The 18,189-nt window shown below is 47.2% G+C and overlaps 1 protein-coding gene across 1 annotated transcript in view; it reads left to right on the forward strand.

Moving 5' to 3' along the window:
• Positions 1-18,189, forward strand: part of EDC4 (enhancer of mRNA decapping 4) — a 631,081-nt gene that overhangs the window by 339,301 nt on the left and 273,591 nt on the right. The window contains exon 15 of the mRNA XM_018559011.1: positions 12,474-12,633. Within this exon, the coding sequence (XP_018414513.1) occupies positions 12,474-12,633 (160 nt within the window). The remainder of the gene's footprint in view (positions 1-12,473; positions 12,634-18,189) is intronic.

The following is an 18,189-nucleotide window of genomic DNA, read 5'->3' on the forward strand; positions in this document are numbered from 1 at the left end:
CACAGGATCAAGCAGCTGACGGAGCAGCAGATGAAAAGCTTAACCTTATGCTATGGGGTAAAGAGTGTCTCCACATTCAGGGAGATAGACATATTATCTTCCAGCACCTTTGGAGACCAAACAGACTACCCACAGGGTTAGGGCTTCAAAAAGGAGGGGGGGGCGAGAGTTGGGAGGAAAAATAAAAGCGGCACAGAGTCAGGACAGATGGTGATATACCATGGGGAATAGTATGGTAAAAGAGCACTTGCCCGCCTCAGCAACATAACAGCATATTGAAATATAATGAATTAGCAGCCATGGGGCGGTGAAACATCCGCACTCCCCCCTAATAAAGGATAAGAGGTATTGCCAGGCGATTCACCACCCCACCCAGTGGAACCATATACTAGCAGTAAACTACAATTTCAGTAAATAGTTCCTGCAAATAAGCGAAGAGCAGAACATCAACGCCACCGTCTCGGGGTGGATCCAGTAGAGCCTCTTTGTTTGCTGGAGGAAGCGTACCCAGGTGGCTCCATTCTCACCGATTTTTTTTCTTGGGTGTGACGCCATGCCACATAGGTGGTTCAGGTCCCAATTTGCGCAAAGGTTCCAAGCCAGTGAGGATAGGGCAATTGATGTGCAGGTCCGAACAGAAGGAAGGGAGGTCTTCTGGCACTCTAAGTATGGTGCTTTTTCCATCCCTGCGTGCGGTAAGGCTAAAGGGGAACCCCCATCGATGCGGGATATCATTATCCCTCCGCAAGGTCGGCAGAGGCTGGAAACATCTTCTCTGTTGCAACGTGACCCAAGAGCGGTCCGGATAGAGCTGTAGCGGGGCTCCGTCCAGTTCCAGGGATCTCATATTACGGGCTTTTTGGAGGATCTCTTCCTTCACTTGAAAATAATGAAGGCTACAAATCACATCCCGCGGGTTGGAAGCAGAACCTCTTGGGCGTAGGGCTCGATGTGCACAATCCATTTCTATTTTATTGGCAGATGGAGCTCCTAGTATGTTATTGAAGAGCATTTGCAGGACGGCTTGTAGGTCTTCGGGCCCCGTGGCTTTAGGCAATCCTTTAATACGGATGTTATTTCGGTGGCCTCGATTGTCAAGATCCTCAACATGGCGGTGCAAATCACAGATGATAGCAGCTTGAGCCACAGATTGAGATTGCAGGCGTTGTAAATCGTGTTTAGTTGTTTGCACTTCCCCATCGATATCCTCCACTCTTTGCGTCAAGTGCTGGAAGTCCTTGTGAATTACTTGAATTTCAGTCTTACATGTGTCCCTTACTTCTTGTATTAACAGGCGAAAGTCACGTTTAGTAGGGATATGCTTCATGCATTCCCTCCAGGAGGCAAAATCTCCATCATCATCAGGGTCTGAGGATGAAATCATGTGGGCCTCCCTGGTAGATTTACGCTTGTGGGGTGTCTGTCTTAGGCCTGGATCCCCAGTTTCTGCCTCCTCTTCATATGATTGCTGAGCAGGCCCAATCTGTAGGGGCCGACCTGAATCCCCAGATCTAGGGGTGCGCTGCGGCCTACTACTTTCCCCCGGCGGGAGGTCCCAGGCGAGAAGATACCCTGTTGTGGCGGTACTCCCAGGTCTCGGATTTCCCCTCTTTGTTTGGCGGCAAGTGGTGGGGCCTGAACCGGAGCGTCTGACTCCAGAACGGGGACAGCCTGCTTGCGGCGACCACGTCGTTGCGTCTGCTCCCTCGGGCCAGTCACCTACCCGCTCCGCCAATTCTAAGCCTCCTTGCTGTATTCTCACCGAAGTCTGCGAGCAAGAGGAGGGGGAACCCGATAGAGATTCTTCCCCAGCCGAGTCCCGGGATGATTGTGAGTAAGACTGCAAGGGCCTCACGTCCGGCTCCACCAGCGCCATCTTGCCACGAGGTTTCCCCTCCGGCCGGTCCGGCAGATCAAAGTAGCCTCTGATGGAGAGAGAGGCCTGCGACTTACGGTAGGAAGCCGTGGAGCCTTTGGAAGTCTTTTTTGCTTTTCTCTTTCGCATTTTAGAGATTTTGGATGGCTGCTAATATAGTTTAGGTAGCGGGTCAGATGCGGAGCTCAGAAACAGCACGTCCACCTCACATCGCCGGCTAGCCACGCCCCGTTCTGCAAATGTTTTGAAGTACTGAGCAAGCAAACCATCAGGACCCGGGCTTTTACCGGGTTTCATCATTTTCAAAGCGCTAGAGAACTCTTTCAATGTTAAGGGTTCCTCCAGTTGTTCAACAGTCAGCTGTGATATGGGAGTCGGCCCATGTGAGGCCAGAAAATTGCAAATACTCTGAGCACGCGCAGCGGGATCATCAGTAGGCAGATTCATCATCGCGTTCATAGTACCGCTGAAATTGAGACACAATCCTATCTGATCTGGAATGAATGGCACCTGATAAGTCTTGAATGGAATGGACCATCATAGTAGTTATTTTTTCACGAAGACAATGAGCCAGGAGCCTACCACATTTTTTGTTGAGTTCATAGAAAAGTTTCTGCGATAAAAGGAAACGGTGTGGGGTCTGTTTACCCAGAAGTTCTAATAAATCAGTGTGAGCTTGGATCAGGATCTGAAGGGTATCAGCCGAATGTGAACTCTTGTTGGCCAAGTCCAACTTCCCGTCACTGATTCAAGAAATCAGGGCATTTACTGCCGCTTGGTGTTCCTTCTTCAAGTGAGCTGCTGAGGCCAAAAACATGCCTCTCATCACACATGTGTGAGCTTCCCATTCGGACATAGGGTAGGAATCCAGGGTGTCGGTAAGTGCAAAATAAATAGACAGGCTCAAATGAAAATGCAAGAGGATGGGGGTCACTCAAAAGAGAAGGGTTGAGTAGCCACAATTTAGATAAATCTTCACCTCTACCCAGTGAGTGCAAATAACAGAACAGATATCTCGATCCGGGAATGCTAGAACACTTACTACAGGGTTGTGGTCGAATAGGAGCATAGGTTTGATAGACAAGCTATGTAGAAAGAGTAGGTCGGGTTGGGAGAAGAAAATGTAGTCAATATGTGAGTACCTGTCGTGTGGGGGAGAGTAGAAAGTGCAGTCCTTAACCCCAGGATGCAATGTTCTCCAGGTGTCATGGAGGTTCAGTTAGAGTAAGCATTGTTTGATTTTCGCAAAGCTTTAAAGGAAATAAAAGAGGAACCAGAAGATGAGTAAAGACGTCAAAGGGACATTGAAGTCCCCACCGAGAAGTAGCAGGCCTTCCCTAAACTCATTCAATTTGGCAGTCATGTAGTGGAAAAAGGATACCTGATCTCTGTTCGGACAGCAAATATTAGCTGAAGTGATCGGTCTATCACCAAGCTCAGGGCTCAAAATTTCAAGTCCTAAGCTACTAGCCAGGCCTTAAGAGTTACTAGCCACCAATTGCCCCACCTAACCCTTACCCTGCCCCGACCTTAACTCCGCCCCTAAACACACCCTCTTAAATATCTTATGATAATTCTTATCTTATGATAGTTGCTGCTTGTAAACAGCAGATTAGGGATTCCTGCTGCAGGAAAACACAAGTTCCTGACACAGCAATCTCTAATCACACCTGAAATATACTGTAGGTGTGAATGGGGCCTAATATACACATACACTAAAGGTGCCCATAAACCTGCCGATTATCGTACGATAATCGCAGGTGATCCCGCGATCTTACGTTAATCGGCAGGTGTATGGGCAGCGTGCGACCGCTTCTACTGTACGGACGTACGACTTTCGTCCTACAAGCACGCTGGAAAACCTGCCGAAAATCGTAAGTTTTTTGGCAGGTTGGTGGCGTGGTCGGAAGACGAATGCCGCACGGGCCGGTGTGCGCAAGCGCACACTGCCCGCTCAGCACTGCAATCATCGGAAGCCCTCACCTCAACTTTATTTTTACTCGCCAAATGTGAGCAGGCGAGTAGAAATTTTGAGCCCAGACCAAGCATGCCTTTCAAAAAGAGGAATCTACTTTCATCGTAGTCCAGTTGCCCAGAGATAGAGTGAATGGTACATCCCTTGCAAAAAGAATGGCTACTCTCTTCGATTTGGAAGAGTCACAAGAAGCCTGATACATGTGCGGAAATCTAGATGCTGCTCCTCCGGAAGTGGATATCTTGCAAGAATACAATATGGGCTCTATGTCTATGAAATTCCTGCAATACTTGGGACCTCTTTTCCGGAATATCGCGCCCCTTGACATTGAAAGTATCTTGCATTGAGTATGATTGCCCGGCATTGTGAAGTAGGGCGGTCAAAAATTGGGTAGCATATCAAAGTAATCAGTGAAGCTGAATTCCTAGAGGAAGTATAAAAAAAGGGTGTGGGGGGAGGTACACTGCAACAACAGAGGACAAATACTACAGAGAGAAAGGAAGACACTTAGAAACTAGGATAGGTTATGTAAGAACAGAAAATAATGAGACTTGAGAAAAAAACAAAAAACACTCAGTTGACCGTGAGGGCAGAGGAAGGAAATAAATTATCTGCCCTAAAGAGTAACTCGGAACGATCAGTGGGAAGGTAAAACCCACTAAGGGGGGTTGGCCAGGTATGGGCACCTTTGGGATGTGGCCGAATGGGAGGTTTGCATCATGGATGTGCAGCCGACAAATCTACAGCAACTGAGAGATGCTATCATGTCAGAAGGGAGCAAACTCTCCTAGGAATGTTTCCAACACCTTGTTGAATTTTTGGCTTTAAGAATTAAGGCAGTTCTGAAGACGAAATGGGGTCCTACCCGGTACTACAAAGGTGTACCTAATAAAGTGGCCAGTGAGTGTATGTATTGCAACCTGTGATTTCTCTATGCAGAGCCAAGCAACATGTCCACTTTTAAGCTCCCCTCCCCAGCAACACATGCTTACCTTCCTTTTTTTTCCCCTGCTGCTTCACTTTGCTACCAGATGCGACAACAGGAAACCCAAATAGTTGATCCTCTCCTTTTTTTCTCGCTCATAAACAATAAGGAATTATCAATTAAATAACTCACAAAATCCACTATTGCTGGGTCCTTTTTTACCACAAATATCAAATTGTCAACCTGGAAAACATTTTTTTTACCTTATCTGACAGGGAAAGGGTGAATATCTCCAAAGATGTCATACTCCTCCCACCACTCCATATATAGACTGGCATAAGTGGGCGCAAATTTTTTGCCCATTTGCCACATCACACCGATCGATGCTTACCCCACCTTGGATCAGCGTGTTTCAGATTCAACTTTAAAAGGCATGCTTATGTCCTTGAGGGGATCACTACATGCAAATATGCAAGCCATGATGAGAAAATGTTATGCAGATCTGTGCCAGGTGGGAGACAGACCCTCGCATATAGAAATGAAAATGGGAGAATGTGCCTCCACATTTAATGATCTGGTTGATTGTCATCCTTTGCATTATGACAATCTGAACTGGCTCAAAGCTAAACTGGCTGACCTGGAAGATTGCTCCCAGAGGAACAACCTTAAGATCAGAGGTATCCCTGTAACGGTGTCCGATGCTGACCTGCACCAATATGCACAGGACATGCTCATGGTGATCCTCCCTGATGTTACCTCCTCTGAGCTTATTGTGGATGGCATCCATAGATTGCCGAAACCTCCACATCTGCCGGACAAAGTCCCTAGGGATGTCATACTGAGGATCCACTTTTTCCATGTGAAGGAGAGGCTGATACTAACAGTTTGGTCCGCTTCCAGCTTGCCTTCCTCATATGCTCATTGGCACTTCTTTGCTGACCTCTCTCAGCATACTCTGATTATGCGAAGACGCCTTGTGTCCATAACGAAAGCTCTCCGCTCCCAAAAGATTATGTACAGGTGGGGATATCCCACAAAGCTTATCACCAGGGCCGGTGAGTCCTACTCTATATCACAACCCTGGAGCAGGGTCTGTCCTTAAAGATTGGAAGATCACACCCGAAGCTGCCAACGTCTCCAAGTCTTCTTAGATGGTCTCACCCCTGCAAGAGGATTGGAGTATGGTGACCCACAAGAAAAGAGGGAACCGACCACCTGATCTGGCTCTGGCCCCACCATTTGCCTTACCATCATTTTTGTCCTCATGTCCCTCGAGGACCCTGAGTTCACTTTTAATGTTTCACCCCCAATGATATGCTCAGTATGTAGTACTGCGGCTACTCTCCCCTCAGGGGGTGTCAGGATCCAGAGCACCCCCAGGTGGCGCTGGAGCCAGGTCCTGTAGTTCCTGTGCTCGCCTGTGGGTGTCTCCAGCAGCCAGGAACTGTCAGAAACCTGCAGCTCCAGTACTCACCTGCGGGTGTGCCCCAGCTGTGACTGATCATCACATCACCTGGTGCTTCCTCTTCTGTTGACTCCTTGAACCCGCAAAGACACCCCTCACCTTATCTTAGCCACCTCCTCCACCAATAAGCTTTCTATGATGTGTGGCACTGCCTACCTGCATCCGAGAGAGATTTTTCTTCTATTATTCTTCACCTCATAATTCATATTCCAGGATTGATCTTTTCTTGGTGGACAGGGGTCTTCAAGGAGTATCGGCTTCTGATATTCACCAGATTTCCTGGTCTGACCACACCCCCATATCCTTGCTGTGGTCCGCAGGACATTCCAGGGATTCATATGTGTGGCACATTAATATTAGCCTGTTACATTCTCCTCAGACGGCTGAACTCATTGGAGAACGCTTGTCCGAATACTTTTGCTTTAATGTAGACTCTGTGGAGGATCCTTTTTGTGTGTGGAGTGCTAAAGGGCCTACATTAGAGGCTTGCTGATGAAACTTGGAGCTGTGTACAAGAGGCAGAGGTTGTGACAACTTAGCTACTTACTCTCACAGATGGGGCAGGTAGAAGAGGCTAATAAAAAAAACCCTACTGTACAACATGCCACCCTTTTACGTAAACTAAGGGAAGACCTTCGGATCCTTCTACTTGACCAATTTGACAAATCCACCTGCCAGGTGAAAGCATCCTTCTACTCACAGGCCAACAGAGCTGGCAAACTGCTAGCCCGCCGGATAAAAGAACAAGTGTCAAAGACGAGAATCCCATTCCTATTACATCCTACTGATGGCCACAAATTGAGACTCCCACAACATACAGGTGAAACTCGAATAATTAGAATATCGTGCAAAGTTCATTTATTTCACTAATGCAACTTAAAAGGTGAAACTAATATATGAGACTCATTACATGCAAAGCAAGATAATTCAAGCCGTGATTTGTCATAATTGTGATGATTATGGCTTACAGCTCATGAAAACCACAAGAACCCCAAATCCACAACCTCAAAAAAGTAGATTATTACATGCAATCAATAAAACAAGGATTGTACATAGAACAATATCGGACCTCTGAAAAGTACAAGCATGCATATGTACTCAGTACTTGGTTTGGGCCCCTTTTGCAGCACTTACTGCAATTACTTTTGCACGATATTCTAATTATTCGAGTTTCACCTGTATAGCCGACTCATTTAGTGCTTACTATTGCCAACTACACAACCTTAGAGAGGACACTTCTATTCCTCATCCCAGTGAAGCAGATATAGATCTGTTTCTCCAGTCTCTCAATTTCCCCTCCATGTCACCCTTCCAACGCAGTGGTCCTTTCACGACCGAGGAGATTCTTCATGCCATCAAATCCTTGCCCTTGAACAAGTCCCCAGGACCCGATGGCTTCTCTGGGGAATATTATAAATAATTTGGTACTATCCTAAGTCTACATCTGTTGCAGGTGTTTGTGCGGGCCTCAACATCTGCCTCTTTTCCACAAGAAATGCTGAAAGCCCTTATACTGCCAAAACCTGTTAAGGATGTGAATGTGCCTCAAAACTTTTGCCCTATATCTCTCCTCAATGTAGATATTAAGATTTATGCAAAAGTTTTGGCGCTCCGCATGATGGACGTTCTTCCATCCCTTATACACCCTGACCAATCAGGCTTTATTAAAAACTGTGGTGCTCCAGATGCCACTTGTAGAGTCATTAAAATACTACACTACGTGGAGCGATTTAAAACGTCCTTGTTTGTGTGTCATCAGTGTTATCTTCGTTTCACGGTGGGGGAGGAGCACTTCCAGTTTGTGGTGCTGCAGTTCATTCTAGCGTCGGCCCCGCGTGTGTTCACCAAAGTGTTGGCCCCAATTCTGGCATTGTTGCGTTGCCGGGGGATCTCGATCGTGGGGTATCTGGACGATCTTCTGCGGGCAGAGTCGCACTCTTCTTTACAGACAGCTCTGGGAGTCACTGTACGCTCTTTGGAGGAGTTTGGTTGGTACTTGAACTTCCAGAAGTCTTGTATGGTGCCGTCCCCGCGTCAGGAGTATCTGGGCCAGGTCTTGGACACTGTTGTGGCCCGAGTTTTTCTCCCTCGGGACAAGCTCTTGAAACTCCGATCCCGCGTACGTTTGTTGCGGGCTCGTCGGTGGTCGTCAATCCGTTTTTGCATACAGGTCCTGGGTCTCATGGTGTCCTCCTGCGAGGCGGTGCCCTATGTGCAGCTCCACACCAGGACTCTTCAGAGGGACATCCTGTTGCAGTGGGACAAGTCTCTGGACAGAAAATTCGGGTGTCTCGGGCAGCGAGAGTTTCCTTACTATGGTGGCTTCAAACTCCAGTTCTAGAGCAGGGGAAGTCCTTTCTGCCCCTGCGTTGGATGGTGCTCACCACGGACGCCAACCTTTGGAGCTGGGGAGGGGTCCTGGGCACCTAGACAGTACAGGGTTGTTGGTCGGGGGAGGAGTCCCATTTGCCGATCAATGTGTTGGAACTTCGAGCGATTCGCCTATCCCTTCTTCATTGGACGGCTCGTGTTCAATGCCTGGTGGTTCGTGTGCAATAGGACAACGCCACCGTGGTTGCGTACATCAACCATCAGGGCGGCACGAAGAGCGTGGCCGGGATTCTCTCCTGGGCGGGGAGCCAGGTTCCGGCCCTCTTGGTGGTCTACATTCCGGGTGTAGACAACTGGCAGGCCGATTACCTCAGTTGCCAGTCGATGGGCCTTACGCCCGGAGATTTTTCATCAACTTTGTCTTTGCTGGGGGACGCTGGATGTGGACCTTCTGGCGTCTCGTCTCAACCGAAAGGTCGACCGGTTCAAAGCCCGGGCTCAGGATCCTTGGGCGGAAGCAATCGATGCCCTGGTGGCTCCCTGGGCCCCCTATGGTCTGATTTTATGCCTTCCCTCCGTTATAGCTGTTACCGCGGCTTCTGCTCCGGATAGCGGCCGAAGACATCACCGTCATCCTCGTGGCCCCAGATTGGCCTCGGAGAGCGTGGTAAGCGGACGTGGTTCAGCTGGTGGTGGACGCCCCGTGGCGGCTGCCCCTGAGTCCAGATGTTCTGTCCCAAGGTCCTGTGTTCCACCCTTCTTTATAGTCGCTGGTTTTGACGGTGTGGCTGTTGAGAGCCAGGTCCTGAAGGACCGCGGGTTGTCGGATGCGGTCATTTCCACGATGCTCGGGGCGCGCAAAGCTGTCTCAAGGGGATCTATCATTGCACGTGGAGGGCCTACTTTACCTGGTGTGAGGCTGGGGCTCTGTCTCCGCGTTTGTTTTCGATTGGCAGAATGCTTGCTTTTCTGCAGCGTGGTATGGATCAAGGATTGGCCTTGAGCACGGTGAAGGGCCATATTTCCGCATTGACGGTGCTCTTCAAGACGCCTTTGGCGTCTAACGCTTTGGTTCATACTTTTTGTTAAGGGTTACGCGTCTTGCTCCTCCTGTCCGATCGCCCTTGGCGCCGTGGGATCTGAATTTGGTGCTTTCGGTGTTGCCGGAATCTCCGTTTGATCCTTTGTGGGAGATTCAGCTTCTGACCTTGTCCCAAAAGGTGGCCTTTTTGGTGGCGATCACGTCCATTCACAGGCTTTCTGAGTGGGCAGGCTTGTCCTGCAAGTCACCTTTGCTTGTTCTTTATAGGGACAAGGCTGTTCTGCATCCTCGACCGACCTTCCTGCCTAAGGTTGTGCCGGTGTTCCATCTAAATTAGGAAATCGTCTTGCCTCTCTGTGCTTTAAACCGGTGCATAGGAAGGAGATAGGGCTGCACTGTTTGGATGTGGTTCGCGCTCTCCGGGTCTATTTGGAGGCTGCGGCTTCTTTCAGTGAGTCAGATTCCTTGTTTGAAGTCACGGCGGGCCCTCGGAAGGGCCGGGCCGCGCCGGCAGCTACCATTTCTAGGTGGATCTGTCGCATTGTTATTCAGGCGTATGCCATCAAGGGGCATAAGCATCCTTTCTGTGTCACTGCCCATTCTACTAGGGCAATTGGGGCTTCTTGGGCTTTTCGGCATGGTGCCTCTGTTTCTCAGGTTTGTAAGGCCGCTACTTGGTCTTCTGTTCACAACTTTGTCAAGTTTTACAAGGTGGATGTTTTCGCATCTGCAGATGCTGGTTTGGGGCGCAAAGTGTTGCAGGCGGCTCTTTAGGGGGTCCTTTGTGGTTGTTGGTGTTTTGCCCATCCCTCTGTGTGCTACTGCTTGGTGACGTCTCTACGTACATGATCTAAGATCTCTTCCCTGTGTCCTTCAATGAACAGGAGAAAAAATAGGATTTTTGTACTCATTGAAGGACACAGGCCTGCCCTCTTTTGTGGGTGTATATTCCTAACTGCTTGTTACTTACTGGAGACTTGTCAGCAGGTGGGGAGTTTGGCCACCAGCAGTGGCCACCCCTAGGCTGTCTTTGTCTTTTTGTTTTGTGCCTAGCGTCTTTCTCCTGCAGGTGGTGATATACCCTACAGTACATGATCTACAATTTGTTCCCTGTGATCGGAGAGAAAAGGGATTTTACGGTGAGTACAATCCTATTTTTGTCAAAGCTAAACCCTTTGAGATATGGGAAAGTTACCTCAATCACACTTTTTCTACTGCCCAGTGGCTACAGGCACTCTCTTGCACGCTCAAAACCACTAGATGTGTGGAAGTTTGGGGTTTACGCTACAAAATCTCACTGCAATGGTATTACACACCACACAAACTGGCAACAATGTTTGCATTATCCTCCTCAATGTGCTGGAGGGACTGTGGGCTAGCTGGCACCCTACGCCACATTCTGTGGTTGTGTAAATGCCTAACAAGCTTCTGTAGGGAGATTTTTACGAAAATAGCAGTTATCACAGGCTTACTGATAGACCCATCTTGTGCCTTGGCGGTTCTGTCCTTGGGCATTGACCGTATCCCAGCAAAATTTAGAAGCTTATCAGTTCATATCCTACTGGCGGCCAGGCTCACTATAGTTAGAAAGTGGAAGAGCTCCATAACCCCCTCGATTGGCGAAACCCTCTCCACAAAGAGGCGCCTTTATCACTACGAAAGGCTTATAGCCTACAAGGAAGGGGTCATTAAAAAATGCCTTCCGTGGGTTCGGTGGTTCAGCACATCTACACCAACCTTTGCTCCGTGAGTGCAGTTTGAGTTTACCTGGTTCTATATAGACACGAGTCCGGAATGTCTGGTCACAATATGTACATTGAATTGTATGTATTACCCAATAGTTACATATGCTTTCTACATGCACTTTGGTCATTGGATTATATGCTATTCCTACCGACCCTATGTTGATTATTTAGCCTGTATTTCTTTGTTATATTTCTTTTGTAATTTGCTTACTTTGTCATAAAACTGAAAAACATTCAATAAAAATCTATTGAAGTAAAAAACATTTTAGGAGATCGGTTTACCTTGAGGAGATTAAGCTAGGATATGTGAAGAACCATAAAGCCATAGAATGTGTATCCACACATAGGAAATTATGTAGTAACATTTGGAGGGCATGCATATACCAATCTTGTATGTATCTGTCTTGCTGTATTATTTTGTAACATGTGAATGCCATTGTATTTTTACTTTTAAGTATGAGGCTACTAGAGATTGCAATCCTTTTTTCATCAAAACAATGATTTTACCATGCATAGGGCAATATGTGCGGGAACTGTTCTCTGTGTAGGAAATGTTTTCTGCATTTTAATTGTTTCCATGAAAATACTGGTGATTGCAATCCATTCATTTCTATTTTGTCAGTAATACTCAGTCAATGTCACCACAAAGATTTAATCATTTATAAGGCATTGTGGGCAGAAAATATTCTCTGAATGGGAAATGTTTTTCTGTTTCCATAATTGTGATGCAGCTTTATTGATGACTGTGCTTGGCTGGCTAGAGTATACAGGGTAATGATCCTGAAGCTCTTTCACCTGTGGCACCTGAGACATAGAAATAAAAGATCCCTTCCTATGTTCACTCACTACTCTACAACTAAGCCCAATTGGGTGAAACACGTTAAAGGTGAGTGACCAGCAGGTGGGCACCATAAGTTTGAAGCTGACTGGATTTTACACATAAAGAATCGCTGGGTAAAGGCTGGCATTGTGGGGCTGTTTCTTTAAAAATAAATTTGGCTGCAAAAGTGGAAATACAAGTGCATATGTTTTGGCCTGCATGGACAAAGCACAGGTTTACTTTAAATGGTATATCATTGTGGGTCTCTGATATTTTTTCCTCTTTTTCTGTCAGGCTTCCTGATGAAATTACACAAAGTCCAAAACTACAGCTTGACAATAACATTGCATTAAGTACCTCTCTACATAGTGGAAGTTTTCCATCGCCTCCACGAACCACTGCTGTACTTATTCCAGGGCTGTCTGAGAAAGTAATTCACAAACCAATAGTACAGGTAAAATGCAACCTCTTTCACATAAATATAACATGTTGCTATTGCTTCATTTTTCATGAGTATTTCACATTTTTATCAACTGAGCAAGTGTGTGTGTGTGTGTGTGTGTGTGTGTGTGTGTGATTTTTTTATTGGAAAATGAACAGTTCTGAGCAGTGGCGTAACTACCACCATAGCGACCCACGCGGTCGCTATGGGGCCCGGGGCAGAGGGGGGCATGGTGGCGAGGGGCTCAGCAGTATACGTGGAGGACGAGACCCGGCTGCTGCGGAGGAGACTGGCGCCCTCAGCCGTGGAGGAGGAAGCCGGGGCCCGGAAGAGGATACCGGGGATCAGCAGTAAAGTGGAGGATGTCGGGGATCGGCGGCGAGAAGGCCGGAGATCGGCGGCATTGGTGGAAGTGGAGGCCGGGGATCGTCTGTGAGAAGGAAGAGGCTGGGGCTCGGCGGCGGCTGACAGGTAGGAACGGCTAAGCTGCTTTGCTGTTTTTTTATTTAATAATATGCAGTGTTAGGATCTAAAAGGCTCCGTCTTTCCCCTAAATGTTCCCTGTGTTTGAGTCCCTGCACAGCCAGGAGGGCTGCATCTGGCGGAAAACATGCACCCCTCATTGCCATTCCCAGCTGTTCCCCTCTCCGCCCTACCTGCTACAGTTGGAGATGAGGGTCAGGATGGACATGAGGGTTAAGGTGGCCATACACTGTACAACCATCGCAAGACCTTAGTCTTAGTGATCAAAAAAACGTACGATCTGCCCATCTTGGACAGGTGGCTTGTACTCTCGATCATCGCAAGCCCGCCCCCCCCTGAGGGGCGTGCTTTCGATGACCGTAATGCTGAACGGCCAGTGTGCCCGTTCGGCATTTGTCTCCTGAGCACCGTTCAAGCCAGCCGAAAATCGTACGATTTTCAGCTAGTTTTCTAGCGTGCTCCTTAGACAAAAGACATGCGACCGTACAGTAGAAACGGTTGCACGTCTTCGTTCACACTGCTCCATTCTCGTATGATCGCGGGATTTCCCGCGATTCTCGTACGAGAATCGAGCAGTGTATGGGCACCTTTAGGATGGAAATCTAAAGGATTGTGGTACAACAAGTGTATTACTCCTTTGATCTGATATCGGAAATATCCCATAAAAAAGTGTTTGACACAGAAGACGCTGATCTGCCAGCTGGCATGCCGCCTCACGTTTGAACTCCTGTGATTATGGCTAAATGTTGTACTGCAATCTTTGTGAGGAGGTTTTTAGCCATTATCCTTTGAAATAAAATATGGTCCTGCACATGTTGGGAGCGCTGTGTTTTTGTTTTAGGATGGTGAGAATGGTCAGGAAGCAGGGGGGCTCTGCAGGGTCTTTGGTGTGATTGTGCGTGGTCTATGGTGGGCTCTGCAGTAGTGAGCATCTGAGTTATCTGTTCTTCAGAGCCAGCAAAAGAACGTGTTCTGAAGGTAGGTGCTTTTTCTTTTTTTTGTTGGGGGGGGGGGCATACAAAACTTTGCTATGGGGCCCTGTGATTTCTGGTTACGCCCCTGGTTCTGAGATTTGGAGCTCTGCAGTGACAGAGAGGAGTAAGAATTTACGTGCTCAGAGCAGAGAACTGTAAAGGTTGCTGTGTAGTCACTATGCAAATTCCCAGCCTTGGGTTGTCTTGTTTTCCATGGAACTTCATGGAATACTCATGTATGAAGAATGAGAGGTGTAAGACATGCCCATTGTGCCATATGGAACTTTAGACCTTTAGAGAGAGTGCACCTTTGTTACCTCTGTTAATAGTTGGCAAGATATACATCAATGCCTCTTATGAAGGACTTGCACATAATAAGACTTCCTAGAGACTGCTTTATAGTTGTATGCATTACATGTTTTAGTGGATACACCTGCAATCCTCTGGTTATTGTTGCACATATTGTATACATTTGGAAGAAATCTTATACTGTATGTACCTATTGACATCTGGCATTTGAATTGTAGCGTGACACTTTTCATTTATAAAGCTAAAAGAAAAATGTATATGTCATGAAGTTCACATATTGACGTGTGCGTTTAAAGATTTGTTGCTCTAGCATAAAAGTACTATTTATGTATCATTTTTTGAGGGACATCCTTTGATTGATAACTTAATCAGAACAATTAGGCTATAATGCCATCTGCAGGAATTGGATGCTAGGTCCATGCAAAACGCATCAAAGAGGGCAGCTTTATCTGGAGTGATAACCCTACAACTGCCAGAGAAAACACGTTTATGCCTAGCATCCAAGGAGTAATCATCTGCTTCTTGGTTTGTAGATCTTCTTTAAAAAAGCTGACTGGAAGACTGTATTCATAGATCCTTTTAGTCTCCCTAGTTCAGCCAGTGAGTGCAGGTGTCTCCTCCAAAGGCTAGATTAGTATTCATTGCAAAATCCAAGTGTGTCTCCAGCAGTGACATGCCAGCACTGTGCCTCCTCTATAGGACTTAGAGTACACAGGCCAGGGTCCTGCCTCTGTCACAGTACCCCTATTCCAGTCCACACAACATCAAACTTAGGGGTCTATATATGGAGGCATTCAAAAGCCCAGATACGCTTTGGGATTGGCAGAAAATGGTATCCTCACCACATGATGGCAGCGTCCCAGTCAGCTTGTCAGATCTGCACTTCCGATATACAGTGTCACTCTCATACTTCACATCAGACAGTGGGCAACTAGTTCCTGCAGGAATTTAAATCATAGCCTAACCACACCGGTATTGCTGCTCTGAGAGTGTGCTTGTAAGTGACTAATTCACTTCCAGTGAGGATGTGCAGCATTATTTTGTGCAGATAGTGTGGATAATCCCCTAATTCTCTGACGCACCTGATTGCTACTGTCTTATCCCATGCCATTGGCAGCATGTCTCACACCAAAAAGATGGGTGGCCGTTTGACAGCAGTCGAATTGATCACACAGAGCATGTTCTAGCTGCCACATAAAATGTATTCTCATTAAAGGTGATCTACTTTGTGGCACTTGCTTTTTAACCTCTGTTGCCCACCTTGGCACCATCATCTGAGGCCCTTTTAGGGGTCTCGGTGACTCCTTTCTGCTCCCTTAGGCTTGAATCCAGCTATGGAAGGATTTGTTTTCCCATTTGCTCTGGACCTAAACAACCCAAAAGGGTGCCTTCACCAATTTATTTGGAAATAGCTGATGAGTAGGTCCTGGGCCAGAACCAGCAGGGGACTCGGACAAGGAATCTCTCTGACCCCTGAGAGGCTTCTGAACTCTTAGTGAAAAGGAGATGGTTTCTGTCTTAATTTGCACAGTTGATGAAAGCTAAAAATAGAGAATTCCTTTAACCCCTTTGTGACTGACGACGTACAGTGTACGTCGCCAAGCGACTGAATATTTTAGCTTTTAGCTCTTACAAACAGAAACAAGGGGCAAAAGATGTTCCTACTCCTTTTTTGGTAACTTGTTAAGAATGGAAAAGCCTGGGCAGGCCTATGCCTTGCCATAACATTTTTCTGTCTGTTACCCATTTTCAGAGGACTTCCTAACTTACCAGTCTTGAACCCACCTGTTTCCAAGTTCCATGCCAATATAAGGAGCTTCTTTCTTATAGACCTAACCTTCAGAAAGATGGAATTAGTTGCATGATTTATATACACTCCCGCTGGATCCCTGATGAAATGGTTCTAGCTTCTGCACTAGTGTTCCAGACTATTATTGTGTGTGCTAGGCTCTTACACCAGGACCTGGACAGGGAACATGTTCTCTTGGGCCTGATTGAGTTAATGGATGAGGAGATGTGCAGACCCTTAACTACCTCTGTGATTTAGCACTGGACTGTATTCTATTATTTGTTGCATGTGTGGATGTCTGTGGTGGTATTGTAGAGGACCCTGTGGCTGAAGTACTTATTAGCCACTTAGTGTCACTAAAGTATCCATCTGAGCCTTCCAGAAAAATGACAATTGATCAACAAATGACTCCTATAACTTCAAATTCATGCATGCGTGGCACCGCCCGATACTTAAAGGAGAACTATGAGGTGAGTGATTTACACTCATCCTCATAGTTAGAGCCGTGGTGTGACATTGAAACTGTCACACGTCGGCTTTATTGATCGGGAAGTGAGTGAGCGCATGCCGTCACTCGCTCACTTCCCAATCATCTCAATGCAGAGAGCAGTGACTGTTAGTCACCACTCCCCACATGGATTCTCCCCTCTCTGATGCTCCAGTGCTGACTGGAGGAACGGACAAGGATGGGGCTGGCACAGCTGGTTCTGCCTCTAGATAGGCAGAGCTTATTGTCAATCAACCAGCTGGGTGGATCTCTACAGTATTGTCGGGATCCGTCCCGGCTGTGGCACTCTCAGTATATAGCGAGCTAAATACTAAGCTTTGGGTCATGGGAGGAAGTTAGTATATGTCCTCCCGTGACCCTAAGGAGAACTATGGGATAAAAAGGTTACCCCATAGTTCGCTTTTTAGTTTAACTTTTGGTGTTTTTGCACCCGCCAGAACCTTAAACTGGATTTCTGTCAGGAATTTGCATTTTCCTGCAGCAGGAATCCCTAAAAAAAGGTTCTCCATCAGGTCCTCCTCTGCTGATAGCAGGCAGTGGGTGGGTGCAATAGCCACCCTGCTGTTGGCTATTGCATTTTTAAAAAATCCAATAGCAGGCTGGGTATGGCTTCCAGCCTCTAGATGCATAGGAGGAACGGGCCGGGGCAGCGGAGACATGAGGCGACAAAGGACCGGGCAGGGCAGAAGCGGAGGTACGGGGGCAGCAGGGGAATGCAGTCACAGCGGTTTCTCCTCACCGCTGGTGCCAGTTGTGGTGTGTGTTCCCACTCCCTCTGCGGATACAGGGAGAGCAGCAGGGATTGAGAGGGACACAGACCGCTGCAACCAGCACCAGCTGGGAGGAGAACGGAGGAGCAGAGCAGCGGCAACTAATCGAAAAAACAACTAATCGATGATGAGGAATGTTGCCAACGATTCTCATTATCGATTATAATTGATTTAATTGATTAGTTGTTGCAGGCCTAGTCATGTAATATGATTACATGTAGTTGGGAATAAATCACTCTCCTTGGATGCACGATCAATGCGTCCTGGGAGAGTGACTGTTTTCTAACTGCATGTAATCATATCAGATACCATTACCTGCGTAGTCCAGGCAATACAAGCAGTGGCTGTCACCTTATCAACTTGAATGGGTGAGAGCTGCCACTTGTAAACGCCAGATTAGGGATTCCTGGTGCAGGAGAATGCACATTCCCTTTGCAGAAATCCCTAATTGCACCTAAACTTACAGGTGTGAATGGGGCCTTATTGTGTGTGTATTTCTGGTTGTGGTTGTATGATTGTGCACGTGGGGAGGTGTATTTCTGTGTGCATATTTTTGTGTGTGAAGAAATGTGTGCATCTCTTGGTCCTCTATGATTACAATTAAAGCCTATGGGGAAAAACACACACATACTCTTGACACTGCACAAACATACGCATATATACATACTGACAGGGCAGCCTTCATACATTTTGGGGCCCCTTACACGGCTTTAGGACGCCCCCCCCCCACCAACG

The sequence above is a fragment of the Nanorana parkeri genome, unplaced genomic scaffold (assembly GCF_000935625.1).
Source record: "Nanorana parkeri isolate BGI_ZX_2015 unplaced genomic scaffold, ASM93562v1 scaffold375, whole genome shotgun sequence".
In the NCBI taxonomy this organism is placed as follows: Eukaryota; Metazoa; Chordata; class Amphibia; order Anura; family Dicroglossidae; genus Nanorana; species Nanorana parkeri.